The sequence below is a fragment of the Geotrypetes seraphini genome, chromosome 4, assembly GCF_902459505.1.
Source record: "Geotrypetes seraphini chromosome 4, aGeoSer1.1, whole genome shotgun sequence".
Classification (NCBI taxonomy): Eukaryota; Metazoa; Chordata; class Amphibia; order Gymnophiona; family Dermophiidae; genus Geotrypetes; species Geotrypetes seraphini.
In genome coordinates this window covers 262,740,888-262,756,461 of record NC_047087.1, presented here as the reverse complement: position 1 = coordinate 262,756,461, position 15,574 = coordinate 262,740,888, and the positions used below count along the sequence as shown (strand labels likewise).

General features: G+C 45.9%; 1 protein-coding gene across 4 annotated transcripts in view; it reads right to left on the bottom strand.

The window, feature by feature from the left end:
* CC2D2B (coiled-coil and C2 domain containing 2B) overlaps nt 1–15,574 on the bottom strand; it is a 212,163-nt gene that overhangs the window by 9,832 nt on the left and 186,757 nt on the right. For all 4 annotated transcript variants that reach the window (XM_033943399.1, XM_033943396.1, XM_033943398.1 and 1 more), the window contains one exon: nt 7,321–7,379. In XM_033943399.1, the coding sequence (XP_033799290.1) occupies nt 7,321–7,379 (59 nt within the window). The remainder of the gene's footprint in view (nt 1–7,320; nt 7,380–15,574) is intronic.

Here is a 15,574-nt window from a genome sequence, read left to right as displayed (position 1 = left end):
ATATCGTCATCATCATCATCATCATCGCTGATATCCGTGTTGTTGCCTCCTTCCGCTGCACTGGTAGTAGCCGTAGTTTCATTGGTTTCATAAACAATGCCCGCTTTTCTAAATCCGTTTCGAATGGTATCTGGTGTTATTTTGTCCCATGCTGAAGCCACCCACTTGCAGACTTCTGTGAAAGTTGCCCGCTTCTGCCGCCCCGCGGGTGTGTACTCGTGCGTGCCGCTCTGCATCCACTCCTCCCACTCCTTTCTAATAAAAGTCTTGAATGGATGATTCACTGCGATGTCAAGTGGTTGCAGCTTACACGTCAGGCCTCCAGGTATCACAGCGATGTGGGCACGAGTAGAATTAATGTAGGCCTGAACATTTTTTTCTTTGTGGGCAGCCATGGCATCAAAAATTAACAAGGATTTTTTTGCAAAGAATCCACCCGGTCTTGCCCTAAAGCATTTATCTACCCACAATCTCATTACGTCGCAGTCCATCCATCCCTTCTTGTTGCAGTGCACAACCACACTGGTGGGCAGATGTTCACGGGGCATAGTGACCCTTTTGAAAATGAGCATGGGCTTTAACTTAACCCCGCTAGCTGAGCAACCAAGAACGACTGTAAAACACGTTCTTTCATGCCCAGTTGTGGTGATGGCAACAGATTTAGTACCTGTGGGGGCTATGGTTCTTGTTGCTGGAATGTCAAATGCCATTGGAATTTCATCCATGTTGATGACGTCCTTTGCAGTGATGCCAAGTTCAGATATTTCTTTGGCGACAAAGTCACGGAAATCAATCAATTTTTGCTGCCAGTCATCTGGAAGTCGCTGGCCAACAGTTGTTCTCATTCTAACTGATAGTCCGTTCCTTTTCATAAAGTTTGAGATCCATGTGAAGCCAGCTTTGAAGTCGGGTATTCCTCTTCCATTGGCAAGTAGTTTTGCCTTCATCTGAATCGCAACAGTAGAGATTGATTGATTTTGCTCCCTTCTCGCCAGAATCCACTGCTTCAAGTCATCCTCCAGCTGAGGCCATTTTGGTTTGGCCCCACGACGTGCCCGTTTGCGCGGATTGCATTTCTCCAGTTCCTTCTTATCTTTTCTCCATTCACGCACCGATGTTTCTCCAACATCGAACTCTCTCGCTGCGGCCCGGTTGCCTATTTCCTCAGCTTTCGCAACGACTTTAAGCTTAAAGTCCGCTGTATATGACTTTCGTCTTATTCCTGCCATTATGGCGGTACATTTAAATTTAATTGATAAACTCTACTACCGGGTAGATAAATGCAGAATACCAATCTGAAGAGATCAAATTAAAATGTGGGCTCTACATGCAGCATTAATCTTTTATAGGCTTACCCAAAGGCTGAGATGCTGTTGTATAGTCAAAACAGTATTCACTGGGCAAATTACAAGGCCAGATAGAGGGGGGCCACAGCCACGTGGTGAAAAGCACACCACCAGAAAAACAGCCTTGGTGAAAACTAAGCGGCAAGCATGCTCAGACCATTGCGCATGCTTACAGAGCTGGGAGCAGGGCAGGGCGGGCGAAAGGAGAGTCGGGACAGCGCACGGAGAGGCGGGGCAGTGCACGGAAAGTCAGGGCAGGTGAACGAGAGTCGGGACAGCGCACGGAGAGGCGGGGCAGTGCACCGAAAGTCAGGGCGGGTGAACGGTGAGTCGGGGCAACCAGAGGAGAGTCGGGGCAGTGCACCGAAAGTCAGGGTGAGTCGGGGCAACCAGAGGAGAGTCGGGGCAGTGCACCGAAAGTCAGGGTGAGTCGGGGCAACCAGAGGAGAGTCGGGGCAGTGCACCGAAAGTCAGGGTGAGTCGGGGCAACCAGAGGAGAGTCGGGGCAGTGCACCAAAAGTCAGGGCGGGTGAACGGTGAGTCGGGGCAACCAGAGGAGAGTCGGGGCAGTGCACCGAAAGTCAGGGTGAGTCGGGGCAACCAGAGGAGAGTCGGGGCAGTGCACCGAAAGTCAGGGTGAGTCGGGGCAACCAGAGGAGAGTCGGGGCAGTGCACCGAAAGTCAGGGTGAGTCGGGGCAACCAGAGGAGAGTCGGGGAGGGCGAAAGGAGAGTCGGGGTGGCCAGAGGAGAGTCGGGGAGAGCGAAAGGAGAGTCGGGGTGGCCAGAGGAGAGTCGGGCAGCATGCGCGTTATATGCCTGAGCGCGGTATAGAAAAGTTTTTTTACATATCATCGTGATTTCTGCGCGCTATACCCCTGTGCGCGTTTTACAATGGTGCGCGTTATATCCGCGAAAATACGGTACTTTGCATGCGCAGCTCCAAATTTACTGTGAGATGCCTGAGCATATCCTGTAGTAAGTCATTTTAACCTCAGGTAAGCACACGCTTGTGCTTACCCCAATTTGTTAAAAGAACCCTTTAGTGCCTGTTTTACAAAGCCATGCTAACGGCTGCAGTATGGTAATGGCCCCAAAGCCTATAGAGATTTAAAGGGCTTCGGGGCTGTTGCTTTGTAAAACAGGCCCTTAGAGTTATGCATTATTTATTTATTTTAAAAAATTTCTATACCATTTTTTCCAAACTGGTTCACAAAAAGTTACATACATATACTATTAAAATAAGGAAGATGAAGCTTCCTGTCTCAAAATGGAATTATTGTTGTATTTTATGCTTTGTAACTTCTAAAATAATACAGGATTATTATCAATCAGATATTTGTCCTGTAGCTTCTTTGATTTCCCTTTCAAAACCAGCTAATTTCTTTTTATGATCTTCTGATTGACCAACAGTATAATTTATAATGGCGCCCTGAATTGTGGCCTTTTAAGCTTTCCACCTAATATAAGCAGGATAGTCCTATAAAGCGTTATTTTGAAAATATTCCTTAGACATTTGCTGAATTAAGGATATAAAAGATTCATTTTGAAGTAAGATGGTTATGGTTATCTTTATTTGCTATACCACCTTTCCTCTACAGATATCAAAGCAGATAGTAAGCAGGTACTCTAATGCTGGGTTTTACTAAACGGCGCTAGAGGTTTATTACTGCGGGCCGGCAAGGTAAATGTTCCAATGCTCCGATAGGAATTCTATGAGTATTGGAGCATTTACCTCGCCAGCCCACGCTAAAAACCTCTAGCGATATTTGGTAAAAGGAGCCCTTAGAAATATTTAGATGATTTAGTTGGAGAAAAGGAGATAAGCTAGAGAATGATTGTGAGACTGCAGAATGGTCTGAAATGGTCATTCCATGAATTTCAGCATCAGATATTTAAGGCATTAGTATTTTAGATATTTTTGAATGAAGGGTTGAAAAAAAAAACAAAAAAAAGAATAACCACATTTGGTTGGATTTAACATCCAGTAACCCTAACATGAATTTTATGGAGTTATGTCTAAACCTGCTTTAGTTTGATCAAAGGTACATTTGTGGGCCCTTTTACTAAGGTGCGCTAAAAAGAGGCCTGCGGTTTCAGTAGCATGGGGCTTTCCCATTCAATGAGGCTACTTGTAGCATTGCTATAAAACAGCCATATTTCCTATTTCCTGCATTAATGGTCATGCACTAATTTCCCAGTTAGCATGGGAGCCCTTACCAACATTTATTTACTAGGTGATAAGGCCTCCCACGCTAACCACGTGCTAATCAGTTAGTGCAGGGCAATACAGTTGAACTAACCGGTTAGTTACGAATGGGGAAAGCGTCTCGGAGGTCTCGGTGGGAGAAACGCTAGCCTCCAGTGACCATAACATGGTATGGTTCAACCTTAGGAAGGGCTTCCCTAGATCACAAACAAAAACGAGGGTACTCAATTTCCAAGGCACGGACTTCGCACGCATGGGTGATTTCGTCCAACAGACACTGCAGGATCAGGAGGTAACTGATAATGCGGACGCTATGTGGTCAACCCTGAAACTGACCCTACAGGAGGCAACTATCCGTTACATAAAATCGGTAAATAAACAACAAAGAAACAAGAAACCCCAATGGTTCACGGATGAAATCTCGTACCTCGTCAAGGAGAAAAAAAAGAGCATTTCTTTCATACAAACGCACGGGGAAAGGAGAAGCTAACATTGAATACAGGACCAGGTCTGCAGCAGTCAAAACAGCAGTTAGGGAAGCCAAACTCCGAGTGGAAGAAAATCTAGCAAAGAACATTAAGAAAGGGGACAAATCCTTCTTCAAGTATATTAGTGATAGGAAAAAGAACATCAGCGGAATAGTACGCCTTAGAACACCGGATGGGAATTATGTAGAAGCAGACTCCGACAAAGCCAAACTACTGAATGAATACTTCTGCTCAGTCTATACCTGCGAGGCACCTGGGCACGGACCTCAGCTGGAAGCAAAACCAAGCGCGGAAGACCCATTTCAGAATTTTGAGTTCACACCAGCTAACGTTTACAGCGAACTGGCAAGACTCAAGGTGAGCAAAGCCATGGGACCAGACAAATTGCACCCAAGAGTGCTCAGAGAGCTGTGCGGTGTCCTGGCGGAGCCATTAGCCATGCTCTTCAATCTCTCCCTACGTACGGAGAGAGTCCCCCTGGACTGGAAAACAGCTAACGTCGTTCCTCTGCACAAAAAGGGTTGCAGAGCAGAGGCTGCAAATTACAGACCAGTAAGTCTCACATCGATAGTGTGTAAACTCATGGAAACACTGCTTAAACGTAAGTTAGACATGATCTTGGAGGAGGGGAATCTGAGGGATCCCAATCAACATGTATTCACTAAGGGTAGGTCATGCCAATCCAATCTCATCAGCTTCTTTGATTGGGTAACAAGGAAGTTGAACTCGGGAGAGTCTCTGTACATAGTGTACTTGGATTTTGGTAAGGCTTTTGACAGTGTCCCACACCGCAGGCTTTTAAGCAAGATGAAATCAATGGGGTTAGGTGAGACACTAACTACATGGGTCAATGATTGGCTGAGTGGTAGACTTCAGAGGGTGGTGGTCAACGGTACCTTCTCTGAAACATCGGAAGTGACCAGCGGAGTGCCACAGGGCTCAGTCCTGGGTCCACTCCTTTTTAGCATATTCATAAGGGACTTGACATGAGGGTTTCAGGGTAAAGTAACATTATTCGCCGATGATGCCAAAATATGCAATACAGTAAGGGAAAGTAATTTGCAGGATTGTATGACGCAGGACCTGCATACGTTGGAGAGCTGGTCCTCAACATGCAGCTGGGCTAAGAAATGTAAGGTCATGCACCTCGGTAGCAGAAATCCGTGCAAAACTTACACCTTAAATGGAGAAACATTAGCTAGGACGACAGTAGAACGAGACTTGGGAGTGATCATCAGTGCAGACATGAAGGCTGCAAAACAGGTAGAGAAAGCATCATCCAAGGCAAGACAAATGATGGGATGTATCAATAGAAGTTTCGTCAGCAGGAAACCTGAGGTCATAATGCCACTGTACAGAACCATGGTGAGACCTCATCTGGAGTACTGTGTGCAGTTCTGGAGGCCACATTACCGCAAAGATGTGCTTAGAGTCGAGTCGGTTCAGCGGATAGCCACTAGGAAGATCTCGGGGCTCAAGAGTCTCTCATACGAAGAGAGACTGAACAAATTGCAGCTCTACACTCTGGAGGAACGCAGGGAGAGGGAGGACATGATTGAGACATTTAAATACATCACAGGTCGTGTTGAGGTGGAAGATGACATCTTCCTTCTCAAGGGACCCTCGGCCACAAGAGGGCATCCGCTCAAACTCAGAGGAGGGAAATTTAAGGGTGACACCAGGAAGTATTTCTTCACGGAAAGAGTGGTGGGTCACTGGAACAAGCTTCCGGAGCAGGTGGCCTAGGCCACTATCGTGCTTGACTTTAAGAATAAATGGGACATCTACGTGGGATCCCTACAGAGGTCTAGTAAGGCACTCAGACTTAATGGGGTGGGTCAGTAGAGTGGGCAGACTTGATGGGCTATAACCCTTTTCTGCCGTCATCTTTCTATGTTTCTATGTTTAGTACTGGCCATACCTACTCTCCACCCTCAAAAACAATACAGGGTGTCATTATAAACTGGATAGCGAGAAGAAATTTCCTGTAAAATATCCATATTGGCCAACTGATTTATTTTAAATTGATAAATTTAATACGTGCACAGCTTAATTGGCTAGCGCGCTGTTACTCATCAATTGGATGCCAACAATTAATTATTGATATTTCTTTGCATCATTTAGAATCTGCATGCATATCTGTCTGCAAGCTATTCTATAATGCTAGGCACCTAAATCCCATAGAATGTATATGTGATCTGCATAGAATTGTTGGATATGCGGGCTATAGATAAATAAAATGCGGGAGGAAAAGTCCATAGTCCATTATTGAGAAAGACGTGGGGGAAGCCACTGCTTGCCCTGGATTGGTAGCATGGAATGTTGCTACTCCTTGGGTTTTGGCCAGGTACTAGTGACCTGGATTGGCCACCGTGAGAACGGGCTACTGGGCTTGATGGACCATTGGTCTGACCCAGAAAATATGTAATCAAATATATAGTGGGGGAGGGCCCTCAGTTTTCACAATTTATATCTGGGGAAGAGAACTTAGCCCCTACAGCGGAGTTGTCACTCAATAAACCCAAAAGGGTAAATATTGTGAAACATCCCTAGACCCTACCCGTGAATGAAGTGTGATTTTACGCACAATAAAATGCAATAAATCAAAAGCATGGCGCAGTTGATGAGCATTGATTTTTCATTCACCAAGATAAGTACTGCGTTTAGTATTTTTGCTTTTTCCAGCATTTTGTTACTTGCATTTACACTGTTTTTTGCGGTGATATTTAATTTGGACGCTGGTCTTTCTGACTGGACCGCAGCGATACAAAAATACCTTTTGATTTATTGCACTTTTGTGTTGTGTAAAATCACACTTAATTCTGGGAATGTTTCACAATATGTACCCTTTTGGGTTTATTGAGTGACAACTCTGCTGTAGGGGCTAAGTTCTCTTCCCCAGAAATGAGTTGTGAAAACTGAGGGCCCTCCCCCACTATATATCTCATTACATATTTTCTTTGTATTCAGTGTTTTGCTGCTGTTCTAGTCAGATACAAGGGAGAGATACTAGTGGTCTCTGTCATTCATCTTTTCCTATTGGGTTTCATATTGATAAAACCTTGTGTTCTTAGGGGCATGGGTGGGTCAGGGGCATTCCAAAAAGTGGTGCACAGTGCTAAAGACTAATGGGTCAGCATGTCCAGCTTGGGCACCAGGATTTATACTAGGTTTCAGCAGGCATAATAGAACAGCATTTAGCCTCAGTCTTTTCCAGCACCCACTTTTGAGTGCTATTTATAGAGAAATGCATTATTATTGATATTTAAAAAGTCATACCTTTTCTCCAGCTCTTGCACCATGCTTTTATTGGTAGGGAGATAATCTATTTTTTCTGGCTAAAATAAAGAAAAAAAATTCTATACCATGATTAAGTACAAATTTATTTATTGAAATTTATAATCTGGCTAGCAAAAAATGATCAAGGAGGATTCTAACCAAACATTCATAAAATAATAATATATCACAGATCATATAAGAAAAACCCCCCACTTCAAATCAGCAGGCATTCCCACCCCTAATACACCATCCAAAAACCTCCCTACAGAAAGGACCAGTGTAATCCATGGCAATGGGCCAAAAACCGAGAACATATTGGCATAGCCCCTCACTTGATAGTTCCACTGAATATCTTTACAGACTGCCTCAACACTATTCTGATAGTGTTGGGGTGGAGACACAATCATAGGAGTCAACTTTTCAAAATGATTGGGGGTGCTAAACCGAATGGAAATTACCCATCTCTAGACACAACTCAAGGAGTTTGTTCAATATTAGGGGTGCTCCAATGTACACAATTCAACTCCACTATGGAAAGTGCTGGCACCTCACCCCTCTCTCTGGATATTCAGCAACAGCCATTATCTGGATACTGCTGCTGAATGTCCAAATTTTTTTCCTATGGCATTCATCTTAAATAAAAACAAAAAAAACAATGACCATCATGAACTTCAAATTGGGGAGTGGGTGAGTGTCATGTCTAACTGTATCAAAAGCTGAGGTAACATCAAGTAACCTCAGGAAAATCTTGTTTCCTCAACCTAAATTGGCAAACTACCATATTTTCACGTAGATAACGCGCACTCGTGTAAAACGCGCACATGGGTATAGCGCGCGGAAAACACAAATTTATGTACAGAAATTTTTGTATACCGCGCACACCCGTATACCGCGCATGCTGCCCGACTCTCCAGTCGCCCGCCCCAACTCTCCTCTGGCCACCCCGACTCTTCTTTCGTCCGCCCCGACTCTCCTCTCCCCCTTGAAGTCCTGTCCCCACCCTGAAAGCCTGATGCCCCCCCGACATCCGATTCATCCCCTCCCCCCGCAGGACTGCTCGCACCCCCACCCCGAAGGACCGCTCGCACGCACCCCCACCCTGAAGGACCGCTCGCACCCCCAAAGCCTTCCGACCCCTCCCATCATGTAGAAGCTCCTACCGGTGTCCTGCTGCTTCCCCTCTTGCCCCGCCGACTCCCCGACACGATTGGGGCAAGAGGGAGCTCAAGCCCTCTTGCCCCAGCCAACCGCGGCACCCCCGACACGATCGGGGCAAGAGGGAGCTCAAGCCCTCTTGCCCCCCCCCGACTCCCTGACACAATTGGGGCAAAAGGGAGCCCAAGCCCTCTTGCGCCGCCGACTCCCCAACTCCCCAACAATATCGGGCCAGGAGGAAGTCCAAGTCCTCCTGGCCCTGGCGACCCCCCCCCTAGTTGTTCGGGCCAGGAGGGAGCCCAAATCCGCCTACTGGTGGGGCCTAAGGTGCCTGGGCCAATCAGAATAGGCCCGGGAGCCTTAGGTCCCTCCTGGGGGCGGGGCCTTGGGCACATGGTCGGGTTGGGCGGAGCTTTGGGACGGATGGGCCAATCCGGCCTCATTCCGTCGTTGGCTGCCTGCCGGACAGGCGGGTTTGGCTCCCTTCTGTCCGGCCAACTACAGAAAGGTACGGGGAAGGGGGGTGGGGGTGTCGTGGGGGTCGGCCGTGGGCCTGGGATCCCTCCTGCCCGTAATGTAATGCAGGGTGGGGTTAGGGGGTCGCCGTGGCCAGGAGGGTTTGGGCTCCCTCCTGGCCCGAAAAACTAGCGGGGGGGGGGGGGTCGCAAGGGCCAGGAGGACTTGGGCTCCCTCCTGGCCCAATATTGTCGGGGAGTTGGGAAATCGGCGGGGCAAGAGGGCTTGGGCTCCTTTTTGCCCCGATTGTGTCGGGGAGTCGGCGGTCCTTCGGGGTGGGGGTGCGGGTGCGTGCGAGCGGTCCTGCGGGGAGTGAATCGGACGTCGGGGGGGAACTATGTAAAAAAAAAATTGTACAACGCGCTCACGCGTATACCGCGCAAGGGTATGCACGGTTTGTAAAAACACGTATAACGCACGCGTTATATGCGTGAAAATACGGTATTCAAGACAGTCACCAACACTGTCTTAATACTATAGTAAGTTCACAAACCACTCTACTCTTCTGCAAGCACCTGGCAAATTAGAGAAAGGGTGATAATTAGAAGCATAGAACCAACTTTTCAAAATGATTAGGGGGGCTCAACTCACCACAAATTACCAAGTCCACATAAAGGAAATTAAAGTATGATGGGTTGTCAACACAACTGGTCAGGCTGTCTTTAAATGAAGAGCACCGCAGGTGGTGCCACACAGGGAGGACTTGTGAGTATAAGAAATGCTAAGAGTAGCACTGCAAGTCCTACCAGTCTCTCTTTCTACTCAACCGCAACTCATCACCACTGTGTACCATCCTACTCCCAGCCCATCTACACCACACTTGCGCCAAGCCTTCAGTTCACCCTAGACAATATATAAAACTCATATTCTCCCCCTCTGAGCTAATCCTCAATACTCCATCTTTCCTACCTAATTTGTGCACACCCTTCAGTTTCTTTTCTCTCAGACCATCCCCACCTTAATGTTTTCTTCCTCCTTTCTTCTTCTGTTTTTCCTTCACTTCTTTCTCCTAATGCAGTTTTACTTTTTAGGGTATCCTGCTTTTTTTTATTTTAAATTCTTTATTCATTTTCGTATGTTACAACAAGTGTAGCAAATAAACTCATTTAAAACTTAAAGATACACACTTGATTAACTCTCATATAAGCATCAAATTTAACATTTCATTACAAATTAAAATTCTATAATATTTTAAATATTATGAAAGAAATCTAACATTTATATCATCCTTATTGAATCTAATAGACCCTCCCCCTCCCTCCCTATTCAATAAATCATAAAATTATCCTTACTGTGAAATTATTGAAATACTCATGTATTATATAATAACAACAAGTAAAACCCACCCTTTTCCCCCCTATTTAAATACCTTAACATGGGAAAAGTTAATCATTCATTACAAAAATCTGTTAACGGTCCCCAGATTTTCTGAAATTTACTAATATAACCTTTTTGCGTTGCTATTGTGAGCTCCATTTTGTATATATGACAAACAGAATTCCACCAAAAATTATAATTTAACTTGTCATATGTTTTCCAATTGTATGTTATTTGTTGTATTGCTATTCCAGTTAAAATAAACAAAAGCTTGTTGTTATCTGATGAGATTTGACTTCTTGCTCTCATAGTTGTTCCAAATAAAATAGTATCATATGTCAAGGATTTTCTAACATCCTATTAATTTGAGGCCAAATTGATTTCCAAAATGATAAAATAAATGGACAATAGAATAAAAGATGATCTAACGTCCCAGCTTCAAGATGACAGTGCCAACATCTATTAGACTTAGGACTATCTATTTTTTTGCAAATGAACAGGGGTCCAAAAAGCTCTTTGTAAAAGAAAAAAGCATGTTTGTCTCATAGATGCTGACACCATACATCTTAACCTCCAAGTCCAAAGTCGTGGCCATTGAGATGCATTAATTTGATGCTTTATCTCAATGCTCCAAATGTCTCTAAGACCATTTTTTGGTTTTTTGTTTACAAATCCAGATATTAATTTATACCACTGTGCAGCTCTGTGATCCATTGAATCCATCTGAAAGCATAAGAATTCCAAACTATGATAATTAATGAGATTTTTCCATTCAGGGAACCCTACCTGAATGGCCTGCTTCAATTGCAACCATCTAAAATATTGCGATTTATTAAGACTAAACTTATGTTGCAATTGTGAAAACTCCTGCTTAATATTCCCCCTTCCCATACATACTCCACTCCTCCATTCTATAGGTTCTCTGCTCTATTTCCTCCTGCTCAAACTTGCTTTGCCCCTACTTCCTCCCCCCATTAGGATCCCTCTCACTCTATCTTGGTCAGTGCCCCTCCCTACAGGCTAGACTCACATAAGAACATAAGAACATAAGAATTGCCATCTCCGGATCAGACCCATGGTCCATCGAGTCCGGCGATCCGCACACGCGGAGGCCCCAGTCAGGTATACACCAGATTGTTCTAATCACCCATATCCCTCTATGCCTCTCATAAGGAGATGTGCATCTAATTTGCCTTTGAATCCTAGCACAGTGGATTCCTTAATAACCTCCTGTGGAAGAGCATTCCATGCGTCCACCACTCGCTGCGTAAAGCAGAACTTCCTGACATTTGTCCTGGACTTGTCACCCCTTAGCTTCAAACCATGTCCTCTTGTCCGTGTCACATTGGACAATGTAAATAATTTGTTTTTCTGCTCTATTTTATCGATGTCTTTCAGTATTTTGAACGTCTCTATCATGTCCCCTCGCAGCCTCCTCTTCTCAAGGGAGAACAATCCTAGTTTCTTGAGTCGTTCCTCATATTCCAATTTCTCCATACCTCTTATTAGTTTCGTTGCTCGTCTCTGCACCCTCTCCAGCAGTTTTATATCCTTCTTTAGGTTGGGAGACCAATGTTGTACACAGTACTCCAAGTGTGGTCTGACCATTGCTCTATAAAGCGGCATTATGACTTTCTCCGATCTACTCGTGATTCCTTTCTTTATCATGCCCAACATTCTGTTTGCTTTCTTTGCCGCTGCCGCACATTGTGCCGACGGCTTCAGGGTCCTATCTATCAGTACACCCAGGTCCTTTTCTTGTTCGCTCTTACCCAGAGTTGCTCCTGACATTCTATACTCGTGTTCCTTATTCTTACTACCTAAATGCATTACTTTGCATTTCTCCACGTTGAACTTCATCTGCCATTGCTCTGCCCATTTCTCTAGCTGATACAAGTCGCTCTGGAGTTCCTCGCTATCTTCCTGCGATCTGATTTCCCGGCATAGCTTTGTGTCGTCTGCAAACTTAATGATCTCACTGGATATTCCGCCTTCCAGGTCATTGATATATATATTAAATAGAATCGGCCCAAGTACCGAGCCCTGGGGCACACCACTAGTCACTTTCTCCCAGTCTGAGAACTTCCCATTTATGCCCACTCTCTGCTTCCTGTTTTCCAGCCATTTGCCTATCCACCTTTGTATATCTCCCTCTATTCCATGGCTTTGTAGTTTCCTGAGAAGTCTTTCATGCGGAACTTTGTCGAATGCTTTCTGGAAGTCCAAATAAATTATGTCCACCGGCATTCCACTATCAATTTGCTTGTTCACGGTCTCAAAAAATTGAAGCAAATTCGTTAAACATGATTTCCCTTTCCTGAACCCATGTTGACTGGGTTTCAGCAAGTCGTGTGTATCTAAGTGCCGGACTATGCTATCCTTGATCAGTGCTTCAACCATCTTTCCAGGGACAGACGTAAGGCTCACTGGTCTGTAGTTGCCCGGTTCTCCTCTCGATCCTTTCTTGAAAATTGGCGTGACATTCGCTATCTTCCAGTCATCTGGTATCTGTCCAGTTCTGATTGTCAGATTGGTGAGTTTTTGCAATAACTCTCCGATTTCAATCTTCAATTCTTTTAAGACTCTCGGATGAATTCCATCCGGTCCAGGGGATTTGTCACTTTTAAGTTTGTCGATCTGGTAGTATATCTGGTCCAACTCCACTTCAACTGTGGTGAGGCTGTCTTCTATTACTCCATTAAACACTTTCATTGCCTCTGGTATTTTTGCAGTATCCTCCTCCGTAAAGACAGACGCAAAGAAGGAATTTAGTTTGTCCGCAATTTGTTTATCTTCCTTAATGTACCCTTTTCTTCCCTGGTCGTCCAGGGGTCCCACCGCCTCTTTTGCGGGTTTTTTCCCTTTCACGTATCTAAAGAAGGGCTTGAAGTTCTTGGCCTCTTGCGCTATTTTTTCTTCATAGTCCTTTTTGGCATCCCTCACCGCCTTGTGACATTTCTTCTGTTCGTCTTTATGTTTTTTCCATGCTTCGGTCGTTTTGATGTGTTTCCATTTTTTGAAACCCATCCCTTATACCTCCTAAACAGATTCAGTACACATTTCAAAATTTATATTCCCACACATAGAAAACAATGGACAACTGAAGGCGAGCCAGCATGGCTTCTGCAAGGGAAGGTCGTGCCTCACGAACTTGCTGTACTTCTTTGAGGGAATAAACAGCCAGATGGATAAGGGGGAATCCATAGACATCATCTACCTTGACTTCCAAAAAGCCTTCAACAAGGTACCTCACGAACGGCTACTTAAAAAGCTGTGGAACCATGGGGTGCAAGGGGATATCTACTGATGGATCAAACACTGGTTGGCAGCAGTGTTCCCTCTAAGCGGGCGGGTGTTGTGAGCAAACTTTTTTCACTGTGAGCTAAAAATATCGGGCGCCAGCAAGTTATGAGCCAAATAAATATGTTGCTTTCTACCACAGAACTTCCTTACGTTTGTATGGAATCTATCCCCTTTCAACTTTAGAGAGTGCCCTCTCGTTCTCCCTGCCTTAGCTACTAAGTCTATTCCCTTCAGTACCTTGAATGTTTCTATCATGTCCCCTCTCAATCTCCTCTGCTCAAGGGAGAAGAGGCCCAGTTTCTCTAATCTTTCGCTGTACGGCAACTCCTCCAGCCCCTTAACCATTTTAGTTGCTCTTCTCTGGATCCTTTCGAGTAGTACCGTGTCCTTCTTAAAGTACCAGTGCTGGACGCAGTACTCCAGGTGAGGGCGTACCATGGCCCGGTACAGCAGCATGATAACCTTCTCTGTCTCTTCAGTCCAGCATCTGCCCCTTCCATTCACTGTCTGTCTTTCCCTGCCATCTCTCCTCCTGCCCCCCCCCCACCCCCCAATTTGGTCTAGCATCCATTATCTTCCTTCTGTTCCCCTCATGGTCTGGCATCTCTATCCTTCCCTCCCCCCTGTGGTTTTTAGCATATCTCTCTTCTCATTTCCTCCACTCAGATCTGATCATTCTCTGCTCTCTCTTCCCTTTTCTTCTCTGGTCTTCCTTCTCTATTTTCTGCCTCCATCTAAATTAAATTCTTTCTTACTATTTAGTCCCGTTTCCCTCTTTTCACTGTGTCTACACACAGCTTGTCACCCCTTTCCCTCACCCCTCCATTATCTTACTATTTTCTTCCCCCTTTATTTATCTCCTCCTTCCATCCAGTATGTGTTCTTTCCCCACTTCCATTCAGCATCTGCTCTCCCTTCTCAACTGACATCCATCTGCCTTCTGCTCTCTCTCCCTTCTTCTCACTTCCATCATCTGTCCCCTTCTCTCTCTCTCTCATCTCCTCCATTCCATCATCTGCCCCTTCTCTCTCTCTCTCTCTCTCCCCCCCCCCCCCCAACTTCCATCATCTGCCCCCCTTCCCCTCACCTTTGTGGGTCACTTTCTTTCCCCTGAGGGTGGCTCATGTCACAGGGGAAGCTTTGGCCGAGTAGAACCGCTTGATTGACAGTGGAACTTACTTGATTGATGTCGATGCTGGGGCCCGTTGCCGTTTGAAGGAAAAAAAAAAAAGGTGGAAAAAAGGAACCTGTAAAGGCGAGAGGAAGGGAAACCTCCAGGATAGCTGCTTTTTGCCCTCCTTCAGCGGCCCAAGAGTTCAGACCAGCAGCGGCAGCTCTGTATGCTTTTAACTTCGGCACAGAGCTGCCCCTAATCAATAGTTTAGCGCGGTTTCATGAGGCAGCCTCGGGGCCTTTGATAGCCGGCCCGCTTCGATGATGCGATGTGGGCCGGCCTAGCAAAGGCCCTGAGGCTGCCTTATGAAACCGCGCTAAACTATTGATTAGGGGCAGCTCTGTGCCGAAGTTAAAAGCATACACAGCTGCCGCTGCTGGTCTGGAGGTGCGGAGACAAGGCAGGAGGCAAACGCAGTGGAAGGCAGGAGTCCCGGCGAAGGCAGGAGTCCCGGCACAGCGACTGCAACAGGAAGTTGCAAGTCAGCTGACGCCGGCCTTTCGTTGCGGCGGGGACCGAATCCTTCGCGGACCGGCAAGATTTTGTTTGCGGACCGGCGGTTGAAGAACTGTGCTCTACACTGTGTGCGCTGTGACGAGAAACTTGTGCGCTGCGAGGTAATATTTTGTGCGCCAGCGCACCCCAGCGCAGCTTAGCGGGAACACTGGTCTTGGCAGGCAGGAAACAGAGGGTTGGAGTAAAGGGCCAATACTCAGACTGGCAATGGGTCACGAGCGGAGTTCCACAGGGGTCGGTGCTGGGACCTCTCCTGTTCAATATATTTATTGA